The following is a 22,106-nucleotide window of genomic DNA, read 5'->3' on the forward strand; positions in this document are numbered from 1 at the left end:
GTGCGTGCATCTTGGCATCTTCCTGTACCCAGGACATCAATAGTCATGAAACCGAGTGGTGGGATGGACTAGTGGCAATAAGGAGTGAAGACAACAAGGAGAAAGTGGTGCCTGACTCAATGAGCAGCCACATACCCAGGCCTGAATAGATGGGGCAAATAATGAACTTTTAATGGATTGTTTATTTATAGCTACTTTTTGTTGTGCTTTTAAAAGTTATTCTATTGAATGTGGGATTTTTATATTGGCTTTAGTGCCAATTATATGAGGGCCATGCCATAGACCCTGGCCACCAGTTTGCATGTCTTAGTCTGGCTATGCATCCCTCACATGGTAGCTTATTGGGGTGGGGGGGTTGGAGGGGGGGCTAGAAGGAGATAAAGTGAGTTAGCGGTCCATGGCTGTGCAGGGTTTTACTTAAAAGCGGTGGTGAAGCACAGAACCCATTAGCGTAGGTGCACAAGGGGAATGCCTTGCAGCCACAGAGATCATGATGAGGGAATTGGATAACTGCACTTTACTTGCACAAGTGTAGTTAGCGTAGCTATCACTCACTGGCCGTTTAGAGCAACCGCACTCACTGGGGGTAAAAGGGGTCTGAGAGTGAAAGATTGAGTGGGAGAAAAAGACAAAATATATAGGCAGAGAAGCAGTGGAGGTAGAATCAAGGATGAGAAAGAAAAAAAAAATGTCAGGACTGAGGCTGAGCCGTGTGCAGAAGGAAAGGGGCAAGGTGGTCATGGGAACCTATGTACCTAGCAAGAGGAACGACACTCCAGGGGTTGGGTCGCTCTTGTTGAGCACTGGAGACTTCCAGGAATGGCTGATCGCTCCAGTGATGGTTCCATAGATGCTGAAAGATGGCAGAGGAACAAGGGAGCAGGAATCAGAGGTCTGCAGGTATGCCAAGGGATAGTACTAAGGAAATGAAGGTGGTTGACTGTGCTAACTGGCATCTCCATCTGCTGAGCAGACCCAAAGGGGTGAGCAGAGGAGACAGGTTCAAGAGAGGGGTGCACCAAGGCTCGGGAGCTGGTGGAAGGAAAAAAAAAGATCCTTTGTTTTAATTCTTGATTTTAATCCAGTTTATTTATTGCATTATTTGTTTAGGGATTTTAACCTTCAAAATAAGCAGTGTTTTTATCATTAATTATTTATTTATTGAAGAACTGTACCACACTCTATTTATTTATTTGAAGAATGTTTGGAATAAATGCACTTTTGCACCAACCATTTCCTCATTACAATAGTCCATCATCAGTTTCATGACTGTTGATATCCCGGGTTCAAGAAATGCCAAACTGCCGCCACCAGGGCATCATAATACCGTACTAAAATTTTGCTTATGTTCGTAAGGAAAAAAATGGACATAAAACAATAGGTACATCATGTGCCACTCCAAGTTCCTTAATCAGATTATCACCTCCTGTCATTAAAAACATATGGCATAAAAACACCTTTTTAGAATAATCATGATCTAATCACCATATAAATTTGCCCATCTTCCTAAGTGATGCCTTGACTACAAACTATGGAAGAACAGAGGGGAAAAAGGAAGAAAACAAAACTTAAGTGAATGTGAACTTAAGCTATTGCTACCTGAAGTGGAGAACAGCAAAAATATTCTATTACATGGTCTCTCTACAAATGAATGAAAATACCATGAGCCATAGCAAGTGACAGCAGCGGAGTGGAGAAAGCAATAGCAAAGTGCCATTATGCAGTGCCTAGATCGCACAGAACTGTGAGATATTAAGAACATTCTAATTGAACTTCTATCAAAACAAAACAATTTTGCCTAGTGAATGTCAGTGTTGCAATACATATGAGTCTCTTTACATTTAACCCACAACATGCAAATGTCTTTGAATTGCCATCCATTGCAGGGATTCCATTTTCCTGTGCTATGTTCTCAGTATTGCACAGACCATCAAAATGTGGCAAACCTTTTGGGTGCTGTACAGCAGTGTGCCACATTGCAAGTCCAAACTGTGCCATCTACCTTTTAATGAACTAATGGTCTTTGCCGTTATTATTATTTCTTTATTTATTTAGCTGATACCCTTATCCAACACAATTTACAAAGCAAGTTATTAAATATTTATATATTACAGCAAATTGTATGCAGGAGTGCCTTCCAAAACCTAATCTCTCTAATGGTGTGCCCACGATCACCTGAAAGAAAGATTATACATGTCATCTATGGTTGTACTAAACTTAATTGCAATCCTTTAAATTAGGCTTGCTTACCAAGGAGCCAGTCATCACACACAGCCTTGACCCTGAAGTCTGCTTCCTCTGTTATTTGATAAAATATGAGGAATTGTGTGTAAAGCAGGACCCCCTCATAACTTTAGTCAGACATATATGAACATAACATATTAGTTATGTATTAATTAAATGAAAATGTTTTCTGTTTACAAAAATAAATTCATTCTGTGATGGTGCCTTTATCGAAACATGGAATGTGACATTGAAATGTGCAGTGAAACACAATTTTCTGCTCAATTTATTGTCCTGCTATCTGGTGTCTATAAAATGCCAACACCAAAAAAGTCTGGGTAGGACTTATGGATGATTGAAAATTGAAATAATGTTAAGCCAATATTCACGCCAAATCTGTGCTTTTATAAATCCTGACTTTTACATAAGAAATGGCTTACACATGTTTCCAAGCATAATCAAGTTCATATGTGAGGCCTCAGTTGCTTTCGACAGATGATGCAGTACAAAATTCAAAATTCTGGAACCCCTCTTGTCAGCATAGAAATTCTGTATTCAGCTTTGTGCTATAACAGTTGCAGGTCTGATACCATTAGTTTAAATTATTATTTTCTGAAGAAAAAGCAATGACATCACTAAGACATCATTTCACAAATTTGCATTCATTTTATAAGTTCTTTGTGCATCAGATGTTCCATTTCATATCAAGTGAGTATTGCTGTCTCAGATTATAAAAAAACAGTAACGGCACATTCATAGTTTTCCTCCTCTTTCTCTGCATGTTTAGCATTCATTTGCTCAGAGGTTGATGTGCTTGCTGCTTCCTGAGCAGCTATTCTTTTCTCCACCCTAGCGGCCTGCTTCTTCTCTTCTTTCGTCTGCATCTTTTTGCGTTAAAACTGATTAAGTCAGTGTTTGTGTTGCAATTACTTAGTATGTTTTCTTTCATTTTTCACTTAAGCTGACACTTAACTCTTCAATCTGTCTCAAGAATGATGTAAAATATGAAGAGGGAGGGGAAGTGACAGTGAAGGTGGTAGGGATGAGAATGGCGCCCATACGCATGTGCCACACGGCCGCCTTGCTGGCCGCTGCCAAGAGTTGATTCTACAATAAAATAAAATAAAAATAAAAAGAGGAATAACCTTGGAGGTCAATCATCGCCCCCAAAAGCAGATAGTAGATGTCATATAGTATATGTGTACCAAATTTCAGGTGAATTGGTCAAACGGTTTGCGAGCTACAGTTGATTTAAAATCCTGGACAGACAAACGGACAGCCACAGTAGCATATTATATAAGAAGGTATTTAAAATATATATAGAATATAAAAAAAATTATATACAAAAAATTAAATCCTCTCCCTCTATTCTGTGTTCATCTTCATATTCGTGCTGAGTTTTACACTACCTTAATCGTCCCATAATGTTTCAAGTGGCAAACACCATAGCAAGATCGGCGTTCATATTAGGGCACAGGTCTAAAATACATAATGAAGGCTACAAATATGCAAAGAAAATTATGATTGAAAATAAAATTAAATATGATGTTAAAAAGAGCCACAGATATATAGGCAAAGGGCTGTATGGAGCTCGCAAGCCTTGGGTTGACCACTGAAAGAAGAGACAAAAGGAAATGAAGGGCCTACAATTAAATTGCTTTTGCTTCACTACCAACAACTATTCTGAAATACCTTTTCCCTGATATTATACCCCCAACCATGTAAATATATCTAGTAGCATGAATTGTTGAGGATGCTCTGTTAGTATCTATCTATCTATCTATCTATCTATCTATCTATCTATCTATCTATCTATCTATCTATCTATCTATCTATCTATCTATCTATCTATCTATCTATCTATCTATCTATCTATCTATCTATCTATCTATCTATCTATCTATCTATCTATCTAGTAAAACAAACATCTGTGAGCATATGGAGAAGCTTTAATTTATATATATTTAAAGGGCATTTAATATGATTCAACTCTATCTGCTGACTGAGGTGTTAAAAGAACGTAGGGCTAATTGTCAAATTATTCTATTGTTGTGCTGAATTGAAGCCAGCAATTGAGACATTTCTGTACTTTTTTCTTAAAACATTGTTACTTGCAATGTTACGTTCCCTCCCCAGTGAGAATACAATGCACTTTGTACAAGTTTATTCTCGAAAATCTTTGAAATATGCTGATGGTACTGTACTGGTGGGGTTTTTTAAATCAGACACTTCATGTCAGCTAATACTTTAACATAAGTAAGACATAAGATTCAAATAAATGGTGCTCATATAATGTTTTTTGTGATAATGATAAGCACAATGACAAAGACATGAGTTCGTCTTCCACAATATATAGTGATATATGGTAAGAGATCATTTTTATCTTTTGTAAATATTCTGTTCAATGGCAAAGAGTAAGTCAAGGAGAAACACACACACATTTTTGTTTTTTACTTTACAGTATAATTTGCCATTCATTTTTCTAATATTTCTTGCTTTTAATTGAATGCACATAACCTATTGAAATTACCATCAGAACAAGTTATAGGAAAAAAGCTGAAGACTGATGGATACTGCTTCCCTCTGGTTCATGTGGCATTTTGTTGATACTTTTTAGAAAGTAAAATGTAGCAAACTAAAGACAGAATACGTACGTTGGTCCCACTCTTGACCAATCATCGGTGGGCATGCAACACACTCCATCTAATCCCTCGCTTGCTTTGGGGAGGAACATCCGGTCCTCGACGTCTTCCTCCCCCTTTCGCATGGACATGAGGAGGAATTGAGCTTTCAGGTGCTCCTTGTTCTGCCGATCCTCTTTGGCCTGCAGCGATCGCTCCTCTTCTCCCGCTGACATTGTGCCGTCGCTCCACAGGTTGGCATACTTTGGCTACAGACGCAGACCCGGACAGTCCCTTTCAAGAAAGTAAGCCCAGGGTATGGCAAGGTAATCTCCGCCGGGCCAACTGCCCCTATGCGCAAGACTTACCTCCCGGATCCCATCTATCTGGAGCATGCTGCCTTCAGGGGGGCTCTTCAGCAAATCCGCGGCGGCGATGCAGGTTTGGGCTCTCGGTACAGTAAGAGCTTGCCTGCTCTTCCTCTTCCCCATTGGTCTGGAACAGATGTTTACTACGGACCTCTGGTGACCGTCGGGATGAGCTGCTTTTAGCGGTGTGGGTGTGTTGCAGCATGTGTGCGTCTTCATCTGGGGGCTGTTTCCACAAAATTATTTTTTAATGGGCCTCCCGCCTTTTAACAGGCAGGAAGTATCATCTGGGATGCCATTGTGGAAGTTCAGCCCCCGAACACAGACAAACAGACACCAGATGTCCAAAAATCACACACATTTAATAATCACCATACAATGCATAAATCAGCCACAAATACTCAGTCCCTTCTTTCTTTTCTCTTTCCTCTATTCTTCTGCCACCCTCACTCCTCCATTCATAAGCTCCGTCCTCTTTCTCCTGAATCTGGCTCTCCTAATGGAGTGAGGCGGCCCCTTTTATAATGCCCCGGCTGTGCTCCAGGTGCTTCGTGATGATCTTCTGGTGGCACTTCCTGGTGTGGTGGAAGTGCCGCATGAGCACCCGGAAGCACTCTGGGTATGCTTGGACTCTCTTCCGGCAGCACTTCCAAGTGTTGCAAAGTGCTGCAGTCCAATGCTCTATAATCATCTGGGCGCCACGGACCCCAACAGGGTTGAGCTTCTAAGCTGTGGTCCCGTGGCCCCCATTTGGACCAGGGTGACTGCCCTCTCGTGGCCTGAGGAAGGTATTGTCTATCTCCCGGTCCTTCCAGGCGTCCCAGCTGGGCAGGCTTCCCAGCCATCCGCCACACGGTATATAACATATCTTATGAAGTTACCAACTTTGTCATTTTGATAGTCAGCACAGTGACACTGGGTACTTTAACAAGGTCGGGGTGTGGCAAGTGTAGTGCTGTGGCCATGCTCATTTTTTTGTTTCTATTACTTGCTATACTCTGATTATGCTACTGATTACTATACCTTCTGTAATGGACTCTAATGGTCAAAGACACAGCATATTACAAGATTCCTACTGCTAACTGTACAATACTTTCAATCTCATAGTTAAGCTGTACCACCTTTGCATGTGTTTCATGTTGACAGCAATAACTGAGTCTTGCTGAAGTGGCATAATACGTTATTCATGCAATCTGGGAGAATGACTTATCTATATATGATAATTTGCAAAATATACATCCTCCTACTCCCTCCTCCTAATCATACACTTTTCATCTAGTCTAAACAACAAAATGCTTAAAGTCAAATTAAATTAAGTCTGAAGTTTTAAGTCCTACTTCAAAGAAGATCTTAAAAACCATCTACAGGCTGTGCTCTCTAGCTGTCTCTGCTACAATCTGCACATTATCCACTATGCTACTATTTACTAACTAAATTTACTGGGTAATTACCATACACGGAATGCTTACTTTTCTATTTCAATTAAACAGGTCCAATTTATTTGCAATCACTATAAATAAACACTCAAGTGTGACTTGGCCTTAAGTGTTTAATAAAACAGTAGTAGGAATCCAGCATACATTTAAGGTAAGAATAAGGAAAAGACCTATTCCTCAAAAACACAAATGATAAAAGTGTAGAAAATGAATACAACATAAATTAGAGGCAGTGCTTATTTCAATCAAATTAAATATACAGACTTTGATTTTGATTTAAATACAGCTGCCAAGAAAAAACTAACTTCTGTTTAGCATTTGTACAGCTAAACACAACAGTTCAAAACTTGAAAACAAAATAATGCTTAAGTTTACTTTCTAGTGTTTTTACTGTAATATGTTCTATTGTACATGTCGAAAGAACTCCAGATATTAATATGAGCACATATAAAATGTAAAAGGTTTTAGCCAATATAAGAATGATTAATATAGCGGATAACATACAGGGATATTTAAAACTAATCCTTTTTTAATCCCTCAAGTATTTGAATTACGATGACTTAGAACATGAAAAATTTATATCAGTCAACAAAAATCCTCATTAAATAATCTTATCTTACAGACTTAGTATTATATCATCCTACCTAAATTACTTATGATTATGTTAGAAGGGTTAACTCTTTGGACCAAAAGTCAATTACTCACAAAGTGAGGTCTCCTTTCATAGCATTCATTACGATTTCTGACACTAACTACCCACTATTTCTGATTTTGCCTAAACTGGACAAGCAGGCTGGTTGGTGTCAGCTCATGTTCTGCAATGAATTCTCTTCCTCCCTTAAATGTGATGACTTTCAGACAGTATGCACAACATTCTCAAAGTGCACCCTATCAGAGCAGTGGGCATCATGCTATTTTACACTACTGCCTACAACACCAAATTTTCTTTGTCCTTGTTCTTGGATGAGTAGTAATTTTGTCAAACTAAATAAAGAGAAAACAGAAATCTTAGTGATTGGCACAAATGTGAAATTTTGCATACAAGTTGATAAATATTTTGTATGTCTTTATTTGTAACTTAGACAAAGCAATGCAATATTAGTGTTACATTATAGATAATAACAGCAATGGTTTGGTGGTTTGAGAACCCCTTCCCTCTTTTAGGAATGAGTCTCTTTGTAATTTTACAACAGGGTTGGGGGAAGTGCCTCATACAAGTTTGGCTAATAGATAGATAGATAGATAGATAGATAGATAGATAGATAGATAGATAGATAGATAGATAGATAGATAGATAGATAGATAGATAGATAGATAGATAGATACTTTATTAATCCCAAGGGGAATTTTCAGATCACAGGGATTACATTTCATAGGTAAAGCTGAACAATTGTTTTGGTTATATTTGGCCATTACAAAATCCCATTTTATAATCTTATCTTTAGCTACGCCAGGCTAAGCTAGCAAAGCTATACATTTATGTGGTCAAGTGAGCCTCCAAACAACGTTTTGGCTAAACGTATTTAGTAACTAACTATGTAGATTGTTGTTAGCTGTTAACATTTCTCAAACTTTGAAAGTTTCCGAAAGAAATCCACCTCTGGAAGCAGTGGGAGGTAGCCCTTAGACAGGATTTTGAGAAAGCTGTCCTGTGATGTGTGCCGTGCTAGTTTGGTAACAGATGCTGTACCGGCATCATATGATCAAAGCTACCACTTGTTCACATTAAAAAAAACAAAGGAGGTGTGATGATTCCTTCTGAGGATACAGTCAAGGTGGTCAAAGTAGCTGAGCGTGTTATCCGACAGTCGACATTAGGGCAAGCTGTCAGTGTATCTTTGATCAATCAGTTTGTTCGAGCTAAGATTGGTTCAGATGATGTGTTTTTTCTCAAGGAGCACATTGAGGAAACACAGTTTGAAATTGACAACCATCATTTTATGCTCATATCTTTCATTGTGTCTGTCTTCCACAAACTAAGGCTGCACCATATTGCCAGACTGAATTCTCAAATTACAGAGTGGCAACACATGGAAAAAGCTATGTAAGACAGTTCTGTTTCATGGATTTTAGATCCTATCCTGTATATGTTTAAGTAACCACATTGTGTGTGTGTGCACATGTGTGTGTGAGAAAGACAGAGATTGAGAGAGGAATGAGTGAAATGTTTTCAGAAATTATTAAGCCAATTTGTATACAATAAAATTGTTTATTTTTGTCATTGAATGTATCATTTCACTGTTAAAAGAAAGACCAGACTGCCAGTTGCAGTCTTACTATTTTGACGTTCAGACATTGGTCAAGTTTTCGTCTCAATAATTAATAATAATAATAATAATAATAATACATTTTATTTAATAGGCGCCTTTCTTAGCACTCAAGGACACCTTACAATAAAATTAAACAGTAAAATTAAAACAAAAGAATGATAAATCAAAAAGCAATAATTAGCAAACAAACAAAGAAAACTGGCAGTCACAGTGCAAAATTCACAATTGGTATGCCAGTTTGAAAAGATAAGTTTTGAGGGTAGTTTCAAAATGTGTTATTGAATCGAGCTAACGTATATGAGAGGGAAGAGAATTCCAGAGTTGAGGAGCACTATCGGAGATGCTCGAGCTCCCAGAGCACTGAGTCTGATGTGCGGTACAGAAAGTAGAGCTGCAGATGAGGATCTGAGTGAGCGAGAGGGAGTGTAAGTCTGGAGGAGATCAGTGAGGTTGTGGAGAGCTTTAAATGTTAAGAGCAGTATTTTGTATTGTGTTCAGTAGTGAACAGGGAGCCAGTGAAGTTGAGAGAGAATAGGTGTAATATTTCAGTGGATTTAGAGCAGCAGGTTATTATCTTGGCAGCAGAATTTTGTATAAGTTGTTAGCGATTGATAAGTTTTTGTGGGATGCCAGATAGAATAGCATTACAGTAATTTATACGTGAGGTGTCTAGGGCATTAACCAATACTTCAGTACTGTGTTGCGTAAGAACAGGACGAAGTTTAGAAATGTTTTGGAGATGGAAGAAGGCAGTCCGAGAAATGTTACTTATATGGGAGGAATTATTTAATAATAATATAATAATAATAAATAATAATAATAATTATTATTATTATTTAATAATTGCCATTATTAGTATATAAATTGATATAAATAATTGCATTTGAACGATTCGCCAAAATCTGTTGTATGTAAACGATACCGTTTTAGACATTATTGTTTTTCATCAGAAAACCCGGTTTCCACGTTTGCCTGTATTAGTTTAAATGGCACTTTTGCCACTCGCAATATGGCGTACGTGCTGATGTATCGTGTCGACTGGGCAACACAGTTAATGCGGCGTCTATCTATATATGTCTTTTCGAGGGTAGGTCTGAAGATGTTCTCTGCCCCATTGGTCTGAAGTATGGCTGTTTGGAATTGGCTTGTATCAAAAGCTTTTAAGTACCATGATAAATTTGCTTGCTTTACCCAGCTTTCTCTCTTTTACCAAACTGATGAAAGACCATCTCACACCATGAACTGAAAAGGACAACACAATGAAGAGCACAGCTTGGCAGCCATATTGAGACAGGCATGCAGCCTGTTCTGAAGAAAGCTGACCACAAATGAGGACTTAACTAGAGACATTTTAAGTAACTAAGAAGTCTGTGTGCCGCCTGAAACTACACATCACCATTTATCAGGTTGTATGGTTGCCAGTATTCGAATGTACTTTGCATGATATTATTCATGAATATTATCAATAATACATTATTTATATTGTAACTTAACTCCTGCTTGTCTTTTACCTACACCTATTTGCCTGAGGTTATACATGTAGAAGGGAAGGTAAGGAGATGTTACATGGTACAGTACCTTATAAACAGTGGTAAGTCTGTGAGATTTGAGGCATTCTGACAAAGGCTACACATTAATAATACAAAATCCAAGCACTCCTCTCCAGTTTTGATGTCACTACATTGGTTATCTGTGCCATTTAGAATTGACTTTAAAATACTGCTTATGGTTTACAAAGCCTTAAATAATCTTGTACCATCCTAGATTTCGGAATGCCGCTCACCTTACACTCCAAATCGTATCCTTAGATCTTCAAATGAGTGTCTGCTTATTATTCCAAGAGCTAAACTTAAAAGAAGTAGTGAGGCAGCCTTCTGCTGTTAGGCACCTAAAAACTGGAATAGCTTACCGATAGAAATTTACCAGGCTAATACAGTGGAGCACTTTAAAAAAACTGCTAAAAACCCATTATTTTAATATGGCTTTCTTATAGCTTCATGTTAGTGTAACCCTGATATTCTGTATATGCATTTAATTATCGATTTTACTATGGCTTTGTAATCCATACTAACCCCTAATTTCTCTGCTGTTCTTTCTCCATTTTCCACTACCATCTGGTCAATGCACCATACCATCCTTGCATTGATGGATTGAAGGCCATATGTCCACAAGACCACCATCATCTAATTCCTCCATGTGATGCCTGAAAACTATGAGGACTGATTGAGATCATTTATGGTAGGTAGAATGCCCAGTGCGGGCTCGGCGGTCTCGTGGCCTCAGAACCCTTGCACATTTTGTTTTTTTTTTTTCTCCAGCCCTTTATTTTTCTGTCCTCCTGGCCATCGGACCTTACTTTATTCTTTGTTACTTAGTATTGCCTAATCTTATTTTTAGATTTTTCTTTTTTCTTAATTCATCTTGTAAAGCACCTTGAGCTACATCATTTGTAAGAAAACATGCTATATAAATAAATGTTGTTGTCAGTGGCAGTTGCACCATTTCACAATACAATCAGAGTACAATACAATTGTACAATCTGTATAGTATACAGTAATTTTCCAGTAGGATAATATCTGACCACACACAGCTGCCTCTTCCCATTAATGTGTATTTGATGATGGCACAAAGTCATAGCCTCAGACATTTGTCTTAAACATAATTTTTGTAAAAAATGTACGGGACTATTTGCAGTACATCTCAAACTTTTCACAGACTATTGCTTCTCTTGAATCAAAAGACAATTGTCCAGTAAATAAAGGCTGGTACCACTAATCTAATTGGGGTCCCAACACACCATTATCAAATACAATATAACCATTAACAAAAGACTACAAGGACTAGCTTAACCAAATTCAACACAGTAAAAGGAAATTGTTAATAATAATTAATAATAACTAAACAATTACAAATAAAACTAAAAGAGAACATTACAATAAACGAGACACCCCAGAGCAAAACATACAGCAGAACATAACAACAGTTTTGACATATCTTATACAACCTTTACTGATTACCATGAGTAATAATTTTTAAACAATGTGTATAGGATAAATAAAAATACTAATAAAATGGTTACAATACTGACTAAAACTAGGCAAGCCTTACAGATATTTTGCAAAAGAAACTGTATAGTGACATTTGAGTATAATGCAAGTAAAGGTGATGGATTTAAATAGGGCGACGGTGAAAGCCACATATTGAGAGTAACATTATGTACTAAGCAGTCAATTACTGTAAACCCCAAGAGGACATGAAGCACTGGCTGTGTTTATTGCATCTAGAAGTAATTGTTCTGCAAGTTTGCAAGTACTGGTATTTGAGAGCGACACATAATAACAATAGCTGATGTAACTTTGACTTTAATGATGCAATTGGAGCATGGTAAGACACAGTCATATAAAGTATTGGAAATCAATTATGCTTGGCAAGTAGGTAGGCTGTGCTTTCCTAATGTACAGCATTCAATCTGCGCCTTTTCTGATTGGAAAGATGTCACAATCAGATCAGTGCAACAAAGCAAATTAACTATTTTATTTGGAACAATTAAACAGACGTTTTTATACTGTAGTCACTGCATGATGGTATACCAAGCTGTGAATTGTACATTAACAGTCCCAATGGTATGATAGTAGCATGCACTGCTTATGTCTTTACTGCCTTCTAGGGCTTTTAGGCAGGCAGTGTTCTGTAGCAGTTAAGGCTTTGGACTTCAAACAATGAAGTTTAGAAGTACAAAGTCTTAAATACTAAGTATCTCTACTGGCACTGTGTGACTACGAGCAAGTCACTTCACTTGCTTGTGCTCCAATTGGAAAGAAAAAAAGAAAGAAAGAAAAGAAATCTAACCAGGTATATCTGTCAAATGTTGTAAGTTATCTTGAATAAAGGCATCATCAGCCAAATAATAAGTAATAACAAGTAATAACACCCTCTTTTGGCCAGGAGGTACTGCTTCCTCTGATGGTTCTACATTGGCTTTATTGTTAACAGAGGTTTAGACAACTAAAACATGTTTTTTATATCCTGAGAAACTGAGTAAGTGTAATGTTTACAGGGTTCTTGGTAATCACCATTTGGTATTTATTCAACTTGATTATAACAAAACAACATTAAAAGTGTTTGTTGTATCCTATAGATCAGTTGTACCCTTTGATTTTGAAATTTACCTTTTAAACCACACAATATTCTACTTGCAATACCTTTACTGTACTATTCTTTGCTCGACACATGTTTGCCTTATATTTCTGGCGGAATTTGAATGACATTGTGTATTTGTTAAGTAACACTAACTCACCAGTCTCAGAGAGTAGTTTAATAGCCTCTAAAACTCTTTCAGTGTAAACTCCTGGCTCATAGTTTTCCATCTCTGCATTAATGATGTGGACAACTCTGGCAGCACGTCCTCTTATGGCACCTGCAGTGCGATCCAAAGTGTCAACGTCTCCCTCCTGGAGGGCAATGACACACTTGTTCACATCTTCAAGGATGTGGTTTTCTGGAGGGAAAAAACACCAAAACACATGTTATTAAAATCTAAATTACTGCTTTTGCTATTTACTTTTACTATCAAAAATGTAGTTTAAATTATTTAGTCATATACTTATTTCTATTAATAAAACCAAAAGTAAATGCTTCTAATTATATGGATAAATAACTGAAAATAGCTGTACCATGTTTAATAAAATGTGTGTCATACAGGAGGTATTGTTAAATCTAAATAGATAGTACTTAATGGTGAGCGCCAACCTTTGCTAATAAAAGTACCTTTAATACTTGGGTAAATGGCAGTAAGAAACGATGAAAAGCTTATTTATAAGGCTATCATTTATAAGCAATACCTACAATATTCTCCTGTTTCACCAACAAAAGTTATGACTGATTTATTATTGAAATAATTATTGATCAAAATGATCTTATTTGAAACCCAATGTCCATGTGTTGTCATTATATAGAAATTAAGCTAAAAACGTACCTTTTATCAATAATAATTAATCAATAGTAATGTTTAATTGGCAATGCATTCCACAAAACATTAAAAACATGGAACACAAGTAACACTGTAATCTTCCAGCTAAAAGACCCTGGGTTTGAATCCTGACAATAATGCTACCTGTGTTGAGTTTTCTTGAGTTCTATTTGCACGGTGTATAACACACGTGAGTAGGAGACATCTTCAGGGCTTTCGACCTACTTGAAATTCCATTTCGGACCATGGATTGACACTGTCTCTTTCTCCTTCTCCTCTTTTATCCTCAGATCGGAGGTTCATCGAGAGGAAGATCCCTGATGTCACCACTACCTCGCACCCAGAGGTCCCACTTCTTCCACCAAGAGTTAAATATAAAAGCCAGCTACACCAGAAGAGGCCACGCATTTTTGGACTCACTTCTGGATAAGACGAATTCATCATGTCTGTGTTGAAAAGGACCTTGTTTACTTTATTTCTTTTTGGCCCAAAGATCTACCAAATTAAATTGGGTTCACTACTGCAGTCACCAGATATTTACATTTGCCTGTGCTTCTCTTACAGCAGGTATTTTTGTTTATCTCTTCCATGTGGTGATTTTATCAGGGTTAAATCCCTTTTCTCTGTTTTCTTATATAAAGTTTGTTAATTTTGCTGTTTTTGGTTATTGTTAAATACTAATATTTTTTTCTCAACTCCTGTTTTTATTTTCACTTAAACAGCTTTGGTTTTCAGGTTATTGTGTTATTATTAAGAATGTTAATTAAATCTGTTATTTATCTTGTCTCTTTGTGTTGAGCCCAAGGAGTGTGGCCCCTCGTCATTGCAGCTATGCAGACCGTCCGTAGTCTTTATAAAGGTCTCAGAGGCCTTGTTGAGGCATCAGCTCCTGCTTGTGATGTTCATCTCTGTTTTGCTGTGATTACCTTAATTTCTGGATTTTGTAAGTTTTAATTCCCATCCCCGCAATTTATGATCTATTGGCTATTGCTAACGGTTTTGATTTTGGATCATTAATTTATGACTTAGTTCATTTGGAGTTGCCTGTTTACGGCAACCTTTTGTATCTTTCTCTCATTCTATTGTAAATACTTTTGCTTCAAAGGATTACTGTTTTTGTTCTTTGTGTCTGGAGTTTTACAGTTCCCCCTCTCCCGTTTTACAGATTTAAAGGCATTAGTAAATACTTCTTGAGTTTCCAGGCCCGGTCTGCTTTGTGCCTTTGAGCCCTACTTAGAATTTCAGCTCTGCTTTTTAAGACTAAGGCCTTTTAAGAGTTTTGTAAAGACAGATATCACGACATAGCCTCCCAAAGATAACTGATTTAGGTCAACAAGTGAGTCCAATTTGGTCCAGCATGAGTGAGTTCTTGTGTGTCCTACAACAGACTACTGCTCTTTATACTGTATGGTTGTTCCCTGCCTTTTGCTTGCTACTATTGTAAAAGTCTTCAGTTTCCTTTCACCCTGACCTGTATTAAGTGAGTCCAGTAAATATATATATGAAAAAAGTGAAAATCCAAGAAACTGCTTAAAGAATTCTGCTATTGAAATTGAGCACCAACATTTTAAGTATTTGGTATTTTTTGGTATTTGGTACACTGTATTAATACTCAAAGGACATAATATGTTATTGTGACAGTCAATGCATTGCAGATTGTTGCTTGGCAACAAATTTCCTTCACGAGAGATAATATATTTTTGTATGCATAAAATGTTTCTCAGTCAAGTTAAAGTGTACTTTAAATATATGACACAAATTGCAAAAAAGCAATAATTTGTATAAATATCAACCATTTTAATGTGGAATATTGCTGCTCATGCATGAAGAAAGATTAAAGTATGCTTTGTAAAATTTTACAGTGTTAAATTTTTACATGATATCTGTCAAAACAAGCCATTACATTTGTGTTATTTTAAATATTTGGTTTCATCAAAACCATTTCCTAATCTTTACAAAGCTCAGAAATATTCATTTTTACCTGAAACAGATAAAAAGTCATCTACAGATGTAATGTCATCCACTGCTTCAGTCAGAACTCTGACTTGCTTCTCCCATTGGTCTTTGAAGACATCCATATTGTCCTGGGCAACTTTACTTTGCGGCCTCGCTGCCAAAGTCAGTGCAGCATTAATAACCTGAAAAGAGAATTTTAAAATGTGATTACACCAGCTGAGCTTATCACAAATGATGTACACAATAAAAATAAACAGACGAAAATAGAAGAAGGTATTAAATATTGTATAACTGGGGGGAGTATGAGTGTTACCTGTGACAAACTAGATGTTATGATTGGGTTGTTTAAAATATTTTATGGGTGTTTGTGTATTAAAAGGTATGTTCTTGCACTTCTTTTGAGGGGTTTTCAAAGTAAGGAATATAATTTTAGGGTTAGCTTATTGAATCATTGCTTACTGTTTGTGTTCCGTATTATTTTGCACCATCATCGATTTTGTTGCATGTGGACAATGCTATTTGAATATATTTACTCTCTAATCTATTTTTTTTGTAGTCACCTTACACTTGCTATTTTTTTTACTTTGATTTTTGCCTCTTGTTTCTATTCTAACACTTGACTTCTCGATGTCAAGGTTTTGACCCTTTTTTGCCTTCTGAATATATCTTATCTCCAAAATATTTCTGGTAGTCCTTCTAGCATAACACTAGCATTCTGTGTGGCCATTTGCCTTTGGAGGAGCCTTTTTGCATTTGTCTTTGCCTGACTGTCATGATATCCCACATTATCAAGCTTTTTAATATATTACTATGCTAATTTTTTGGCTGTTTTGTTTTTATTTTCTCTTTTACTGCCGTTTTTGTTAACTTTGAATTACAGTAATCCCTCGCTATATCGCGCTTCGCCTTTCGCGGCTTCACTCCGTTGCGGATTTTATATGTAAGCATATTTAAATATATATCGCGGATTTTTCGCTGCTTCGCGGGTTTCTGCGGACAATGGGTCTTTTAATTTATGGTACATGCTTCCTCAGTTGGTTTGCCCAGTTGATTTCATACAAGGGACGCTATTGGCAGATGGCTGAGAAGCTACCCAGCTTACTTTTCTCTTTTTCTTGCGCTGACTTTCTCTGATCCTGACGTAGGGGGATTGAGCAGGGGGGCTGTTCGCACACCTAGACAATACGGACGCTCGTCTAAAAATGCTGAAAGATTATCTTCACGTTGTTATCTTTTGTGCAGCTGCTTCCTGAAACGACATGTTGCATGGTGCTTCGCATACTTAAAAGCTCAAAGGGCACGTATTGATTTGTGCTTGAAAAACAAACTCTGTCTCTCTCTATCTCTCTCTCTCTCTCTCTTTGTCTGCTCCTGACGGAGGGGGTGTGAGCTGCCGCCTTCAACAGCTTTGTGCCGCGGTGCTTCGCATACTTAAGCCAAACAGCCCTATTGATTTGTTTGCTTTTCTCTCTATCTCTGTGACAGTCACTGCTCCTGACACGCACTCCTTTGAAGAGGAAGATATGTTTGCATTCTTTTAATTGTGAGACGGAACTGTCATCTCTGTCTTGTCATGGAGCACAGTTTAAACTTTTGAAAAAGAGACAAATGTTTGTTTGCAGTGTTTGAATAACGTTCCTGTCTCTCTACAACCTCCTGTGTTTCTGCGCAAATCTGTGACCCAAGCATGACAACATAAAAATAACCATATAAACATATGGTTTCTACTTCGCGGATTTTCTTATTTCGCGGGTGGCTCTGGAATGCAACCCCCGCGATGGAGGAGGGATTACTGTAAAACCAAATTTAAAATAGCTGATGTTGAGCCAAAGTGCTGTACAAAGTGGGAGTAAAATAAACACAATACAACCAACAGTATAAAAATAGATTAATAAAACAATCAATTAAGACCATCTCCCACAACCCTTATACACACTGAAAGGCAGAGAAGAATAACTGGTTCTTAAGCTGAGTTTTATAAACCTCAGTAGAGGAAGAAGACCTGATATGGAGATCATTCCAAAGCCTAGGAGCAACAACTGAAAAAGCTCTGTCTCCCCTAGACTTCAGAAGCGATTGTGCAGATGACCTCAATGCCCTCGGTGCCGAGTGGGGATTAAGGAGATTGCAGATGTATGTTGGAGCAAAACCACGCAAGACTTTAAAAACAAACAAAGTTTTAAAATCAATAGGAAATCTCACTGGTAGCCAGTGGAGACAGGCTAGTACAGGGGACATGTAATCCTTTTTTCTAGTGCTCGTTAACAACCTATCTGAGTTTTGAACCAACTGAAGGCATGACAAAGCAGATTTTGACAATCCCACATACAAGGAGCTACAATAGTTTAGTCAAGATGTGATAAAAGCAGGAATGGGTGTTTCCAAATCCTTCAGTGAGAGAAAAGATTTTAGTTTTGAGAGTTACCTCAGTTGGTACAAACTGGAATTTACATAGAAATTTGTTTATCAAAATTTAGTCACGACTCAAAGATGATACCCAGGTTACTGACAAAGTCAGCTCTCCATTTATGTGTCTGCGTATGCTGTACCCTGCAGGATGTAGTTGTGTGCTGGCTGACCTGGGGGTTAGGCTACATCTGGCAGGTTAGTGAAGGTCATGGCCTGCTTTGTGGCTCATTTTAAAGGCCTCGCACCTCCTTTCAACATGTTCAGAACTCTTGAATACACCACATACAAGGCAGCAGCATTTATCCAAGTACTGGATTACATTCAAACAATGTGGTTAATAGTGTGAGTAAGGCGCAAATAAACTAAGCTAATGTTAGTAATATGTGCAATATTTTTTCTAGACAATGATTTTAGGTCAATGTTTTGGTCTAGAGGTTCAGTAGTCAATCTTGGTGTTTCAAAGCTCTATTTTACTTTTTAATCTACTCCCATTTTGCAGTTCTTCTCTACAGTCTAAACTTTTCAATAAGTATGTGGTAAAGTCCTAGGTATTCAAACAGTGAACACAGAATACTGTGATTGAACTTATCTTGACAGAAAATGTAACTAAAATGTAAATAAAATCTGTAAATTAATTTTAATAACTGCATTCACATCTCTAAAAACCTGTGCATTCTGTGTCATTTACTGATTGAACAGACACGGTAAAGGGCCCACATCCTTAAAAGCAGGAGTGGGTTTATACCCATTATCTATCACTTTCTGTAAGCCATATTTACAAAAATATTTAACTTGCATGTATCTTCTTCGTGGAAAAAAATATTCCCTTTTTGTTTATTATTGGGTTGTTTACTTAATAGAAAAGCCATTATGTTGTGCATGAGCATTAATTGTTATTATCATTCAAAGCACTTTTTAAATAAAGCAGGATATAACTGAAATACTGCTCATAATAAGAGAAGTATTTGTTATGCATGATTAGAAGTGAATTATTCACTTTAGCAAGTTACTGAAAGAGACTACAATAAGTGCCAAGCGTTGAGCCGTCATGCATAAAAGAAACAAAAAGAATGAAGTTGATTGAAGTTTTTAAAAGATATACCTGCAAGGCAGTTCATTTAAGAGTTTTTCTTTCCCCTCTCACAGATTAGCTTTGTTCCAAAAGCCTGATCTCAAATTTAGATCATTTACATAATTCTATAATATACAGATTTAATGCAAAATTTAGATCATAAGAAATAAAAAAGGCAAATAGTCAGACTCTCAGGTTTGTTCTTTGAGCCAATTGATAACCTGTACCCATTCTGTGTTCTATCCATCTGATACTTAAAGGGGATATCATATTAGTGCCATGACTGGTAGGGCTGCTTCATGAGTACAACATCCCCTGCTTCCTTTACTTTGGTTAAGCAAATTTGAGAAATATTACATAATGTTGTTTTGCTTCATTTCTCTTTCACTTTGCTTAACCTGATGAGATCTGTGGTGGCAACAAACACTTTAGGACAGACCAAATCAATGTATTCTTAGTAACGTGTTCCAGACCATTCTGGAGAATTCACTTAAACTCCAAGACTAGACACATAATCCTTTTTAGTATGTTCTGGGCTTGCCACTGGGTTTTCTACCAATGGACTGTGACTTCAACATCTCTCAAAAAATGTGTCACACTTTTTCAGGTGGTTCCTCTTGGTCAAAAAAAGCAGCAGTTATTTTCTGAGGACTTCCCATATTGCTGCGCTCCTCACCCTGTCAAACAGAGTGAGTCAAAGAATCCTGAGCAGGAATTATATCTCGATTAATTGTACTCACAATCTCATTGTTTTGCTCACTGTCCAAAGCTTGTGACCAAAGGTGAGGAACGGAATGCAGGCAGACTACTTGAACTTCTCTATGTGGGGTAACTGTTCACCTCTTATCTGGAGAGTATAAGCCTCTCGTTTCCAGGAGAAGACCAAAATCTTTAATTTTGATGTGCTACTTCTTATCCTAACCAAATCACACTTGGTTGCAAACTGCTTCTATGCATGTCTAAGGAGGACATCATCACTTCAATGTTAACATCAAAAAGGACAATGTCATATGAAATCATATTCATCTAATTAAAGCAAAGAGAATCTCACCTTGGTCAGGTGGCCGCAGTTCTGGGGCCAAACCGAGAAGTGATATTTGCTAGCAAATACCAGGAACCTGGGTAATCTGTGTAGCCCAGTAAGACTCATTCCAGAAATGCCACGTGCGGCCACTACGTGGCTCACAACCTGCAACCTGATTGTTTAGTGTTGGTGTAATGTCTGTCATTAGACAGGTAAGAAAAGTGCAATGGACCCTGGCATACTAGACCATGGCAAAAATGTGACAATGTAACTGTAGAGCTTCAACCACTTAAGTCAAAATTCATTGATGTAGTTTATGTTGCTATATGGCAAAAAATAAAAAAGCTATATAAAAGAGCTGACAGATATGGCTGGCAGGCTAACCTTCCATACATTGTAGCATCCTTTATTAATGTAAGGTACAGCAGCAGCATGGCACTGCAATTATAAATGTCAGCAGTATATTTGGAGTGCCTTAACATAGTGCAACTATGAACATTTGTGCTCTGCTCTTAATTATTAAAGCTAAATCAAAAGACTACAGACAAATTGGGAAAAACAGGTTGTAAATGTCAGCTTTATTATTTTAATGGGATCTGTAAAGCCTTGAAAGAAGTGCTGGTGCTAGGCAGCACTTAAACATTATGTCTCTGAAAGACATGCATTATCCTGTTAAGAGAACTTGCAGAAATTTTCAAGGTGGCAGCAACAATCGGAGAGAACAGCCATTCCCCGGCTCATCATCAACAGAACTGAATATTTTTTCTTACCTCTGATAATAAAGGCAAAACAGACATTCACACAAAACAGCACTGTTACTATCTTAGGGAATTTGTTTCCTCAAACTTGTTTCAGAGACATCACTTAGAGGAATATTTTCAGATTGTAACTTCAAATCTAAGTAATACTCTATATTATTATTTAAAGGTTTTAATATATTATTATGATTATTTTGGATGTTGAAGAAAACTGAGGAATGTGCCAGATAGTTATGTAGTAACAGCTACTGTAGAATCCTTGATGTCTTTAAACACATGATAAAAGTGCACTGGCATACATCTGGATTGTTGTTAATTTCTTTTTTTTTAAATTTGTTATAAATATCCAGTACATTATCCTAGGAATCACTTATTTTTTGGGCAAAATATATGGAATCTGACTGGTTTGAGTTTCAGCAAGAAGAGTCAGAGGAATGCTTTTAGTTCTTGCCATTTACATAGCAAAGGAAAAACATCAAATCCAATTTACCAATGTAGGAAATTAAATCAATGGGATATTGCAAATATAACAAACTGCAGAGATTTTTGGTGCAATATGCACTGCATAAAAAATTCATACATACACCAGGACACATAAGCAAAGCAAGAAGAGTCTAATAGCATGAGAATGGCAATCTAGACATGTTAACGTATAATGTCTTGAAGATATCACACATAGTATATTGCCACGCTTGTGTGCATCGGGATCATTTGGGTGGCTCTGGTGGGTTCACCTGTGCCATCTCGGCATGAGAGGGGATGCCAATGCTGACAGCACAGAGAAGTTATCAGGAGAGGAGGCATGACCCCGCACCCAATGTGTTGCATCTGTCCCCTCCTCCGAGGGCCAGGGTCCACAAAGGTTGGAAGAATGAAGCCAGAAAGTTGTCTTTTGACCCAGGAGAAGCAACAAAGACTAAGCTCTCAGCTGTTGCATTTGGTGTAATGTTAAAAGGCCCATTACCATCATGACACAATCTAATTTGTATCTTGTGTTGGA

The 22,106-nt window shown here is 37.4% G+C and overlaps 1 protein-coding gene across 2 annotated transcripts in view; it reads right to left on the reverse strand.

The window, feature by feature from the left end:
- The window catches only part of ctnna2 (catenin (cadherin-associated protein), alpha 2), a 1,866,011-nt gene that overhangs the window by 148,220 nt on the left and 1,695,685 nt on the right, over nt 1-22,106 (reverse strand). For both annotated transcript variants that reach the window (XM_051928041.1, XM_028801549.2), the window contains exons 11-12: nt 15,869-16,025; nt 13,216-13,416 (exon numbers count right to left, since the gene is read on the reverse strand). In XM_051928041.1, coding sequence (XP_051784001.1) covers nt 13,216-13,416; nt 15,869-16,025 — 358 coding nt within the window. The remainder of the gene's footprint in view (nt 1-13,215; nt 13,417-15,868; nt 16,026-22,106) is intronic.

The sequence above is a fragment of the Erpetoichthys calabaricus genome, chromosome 5 (genome assembly GCF_900747795.2).
Source record: "Erpetoichthys calabaricus chromosome 5, fErpCal1.3, whole genome shotgun sequence".
NCBI classification, from domain to species: Eukaryota; Metazoa; Chordata; class Cladistia; order Polypteriformes; family Polypteridae; genus Erpetoichthys; species Erpetoichthys calabaricus.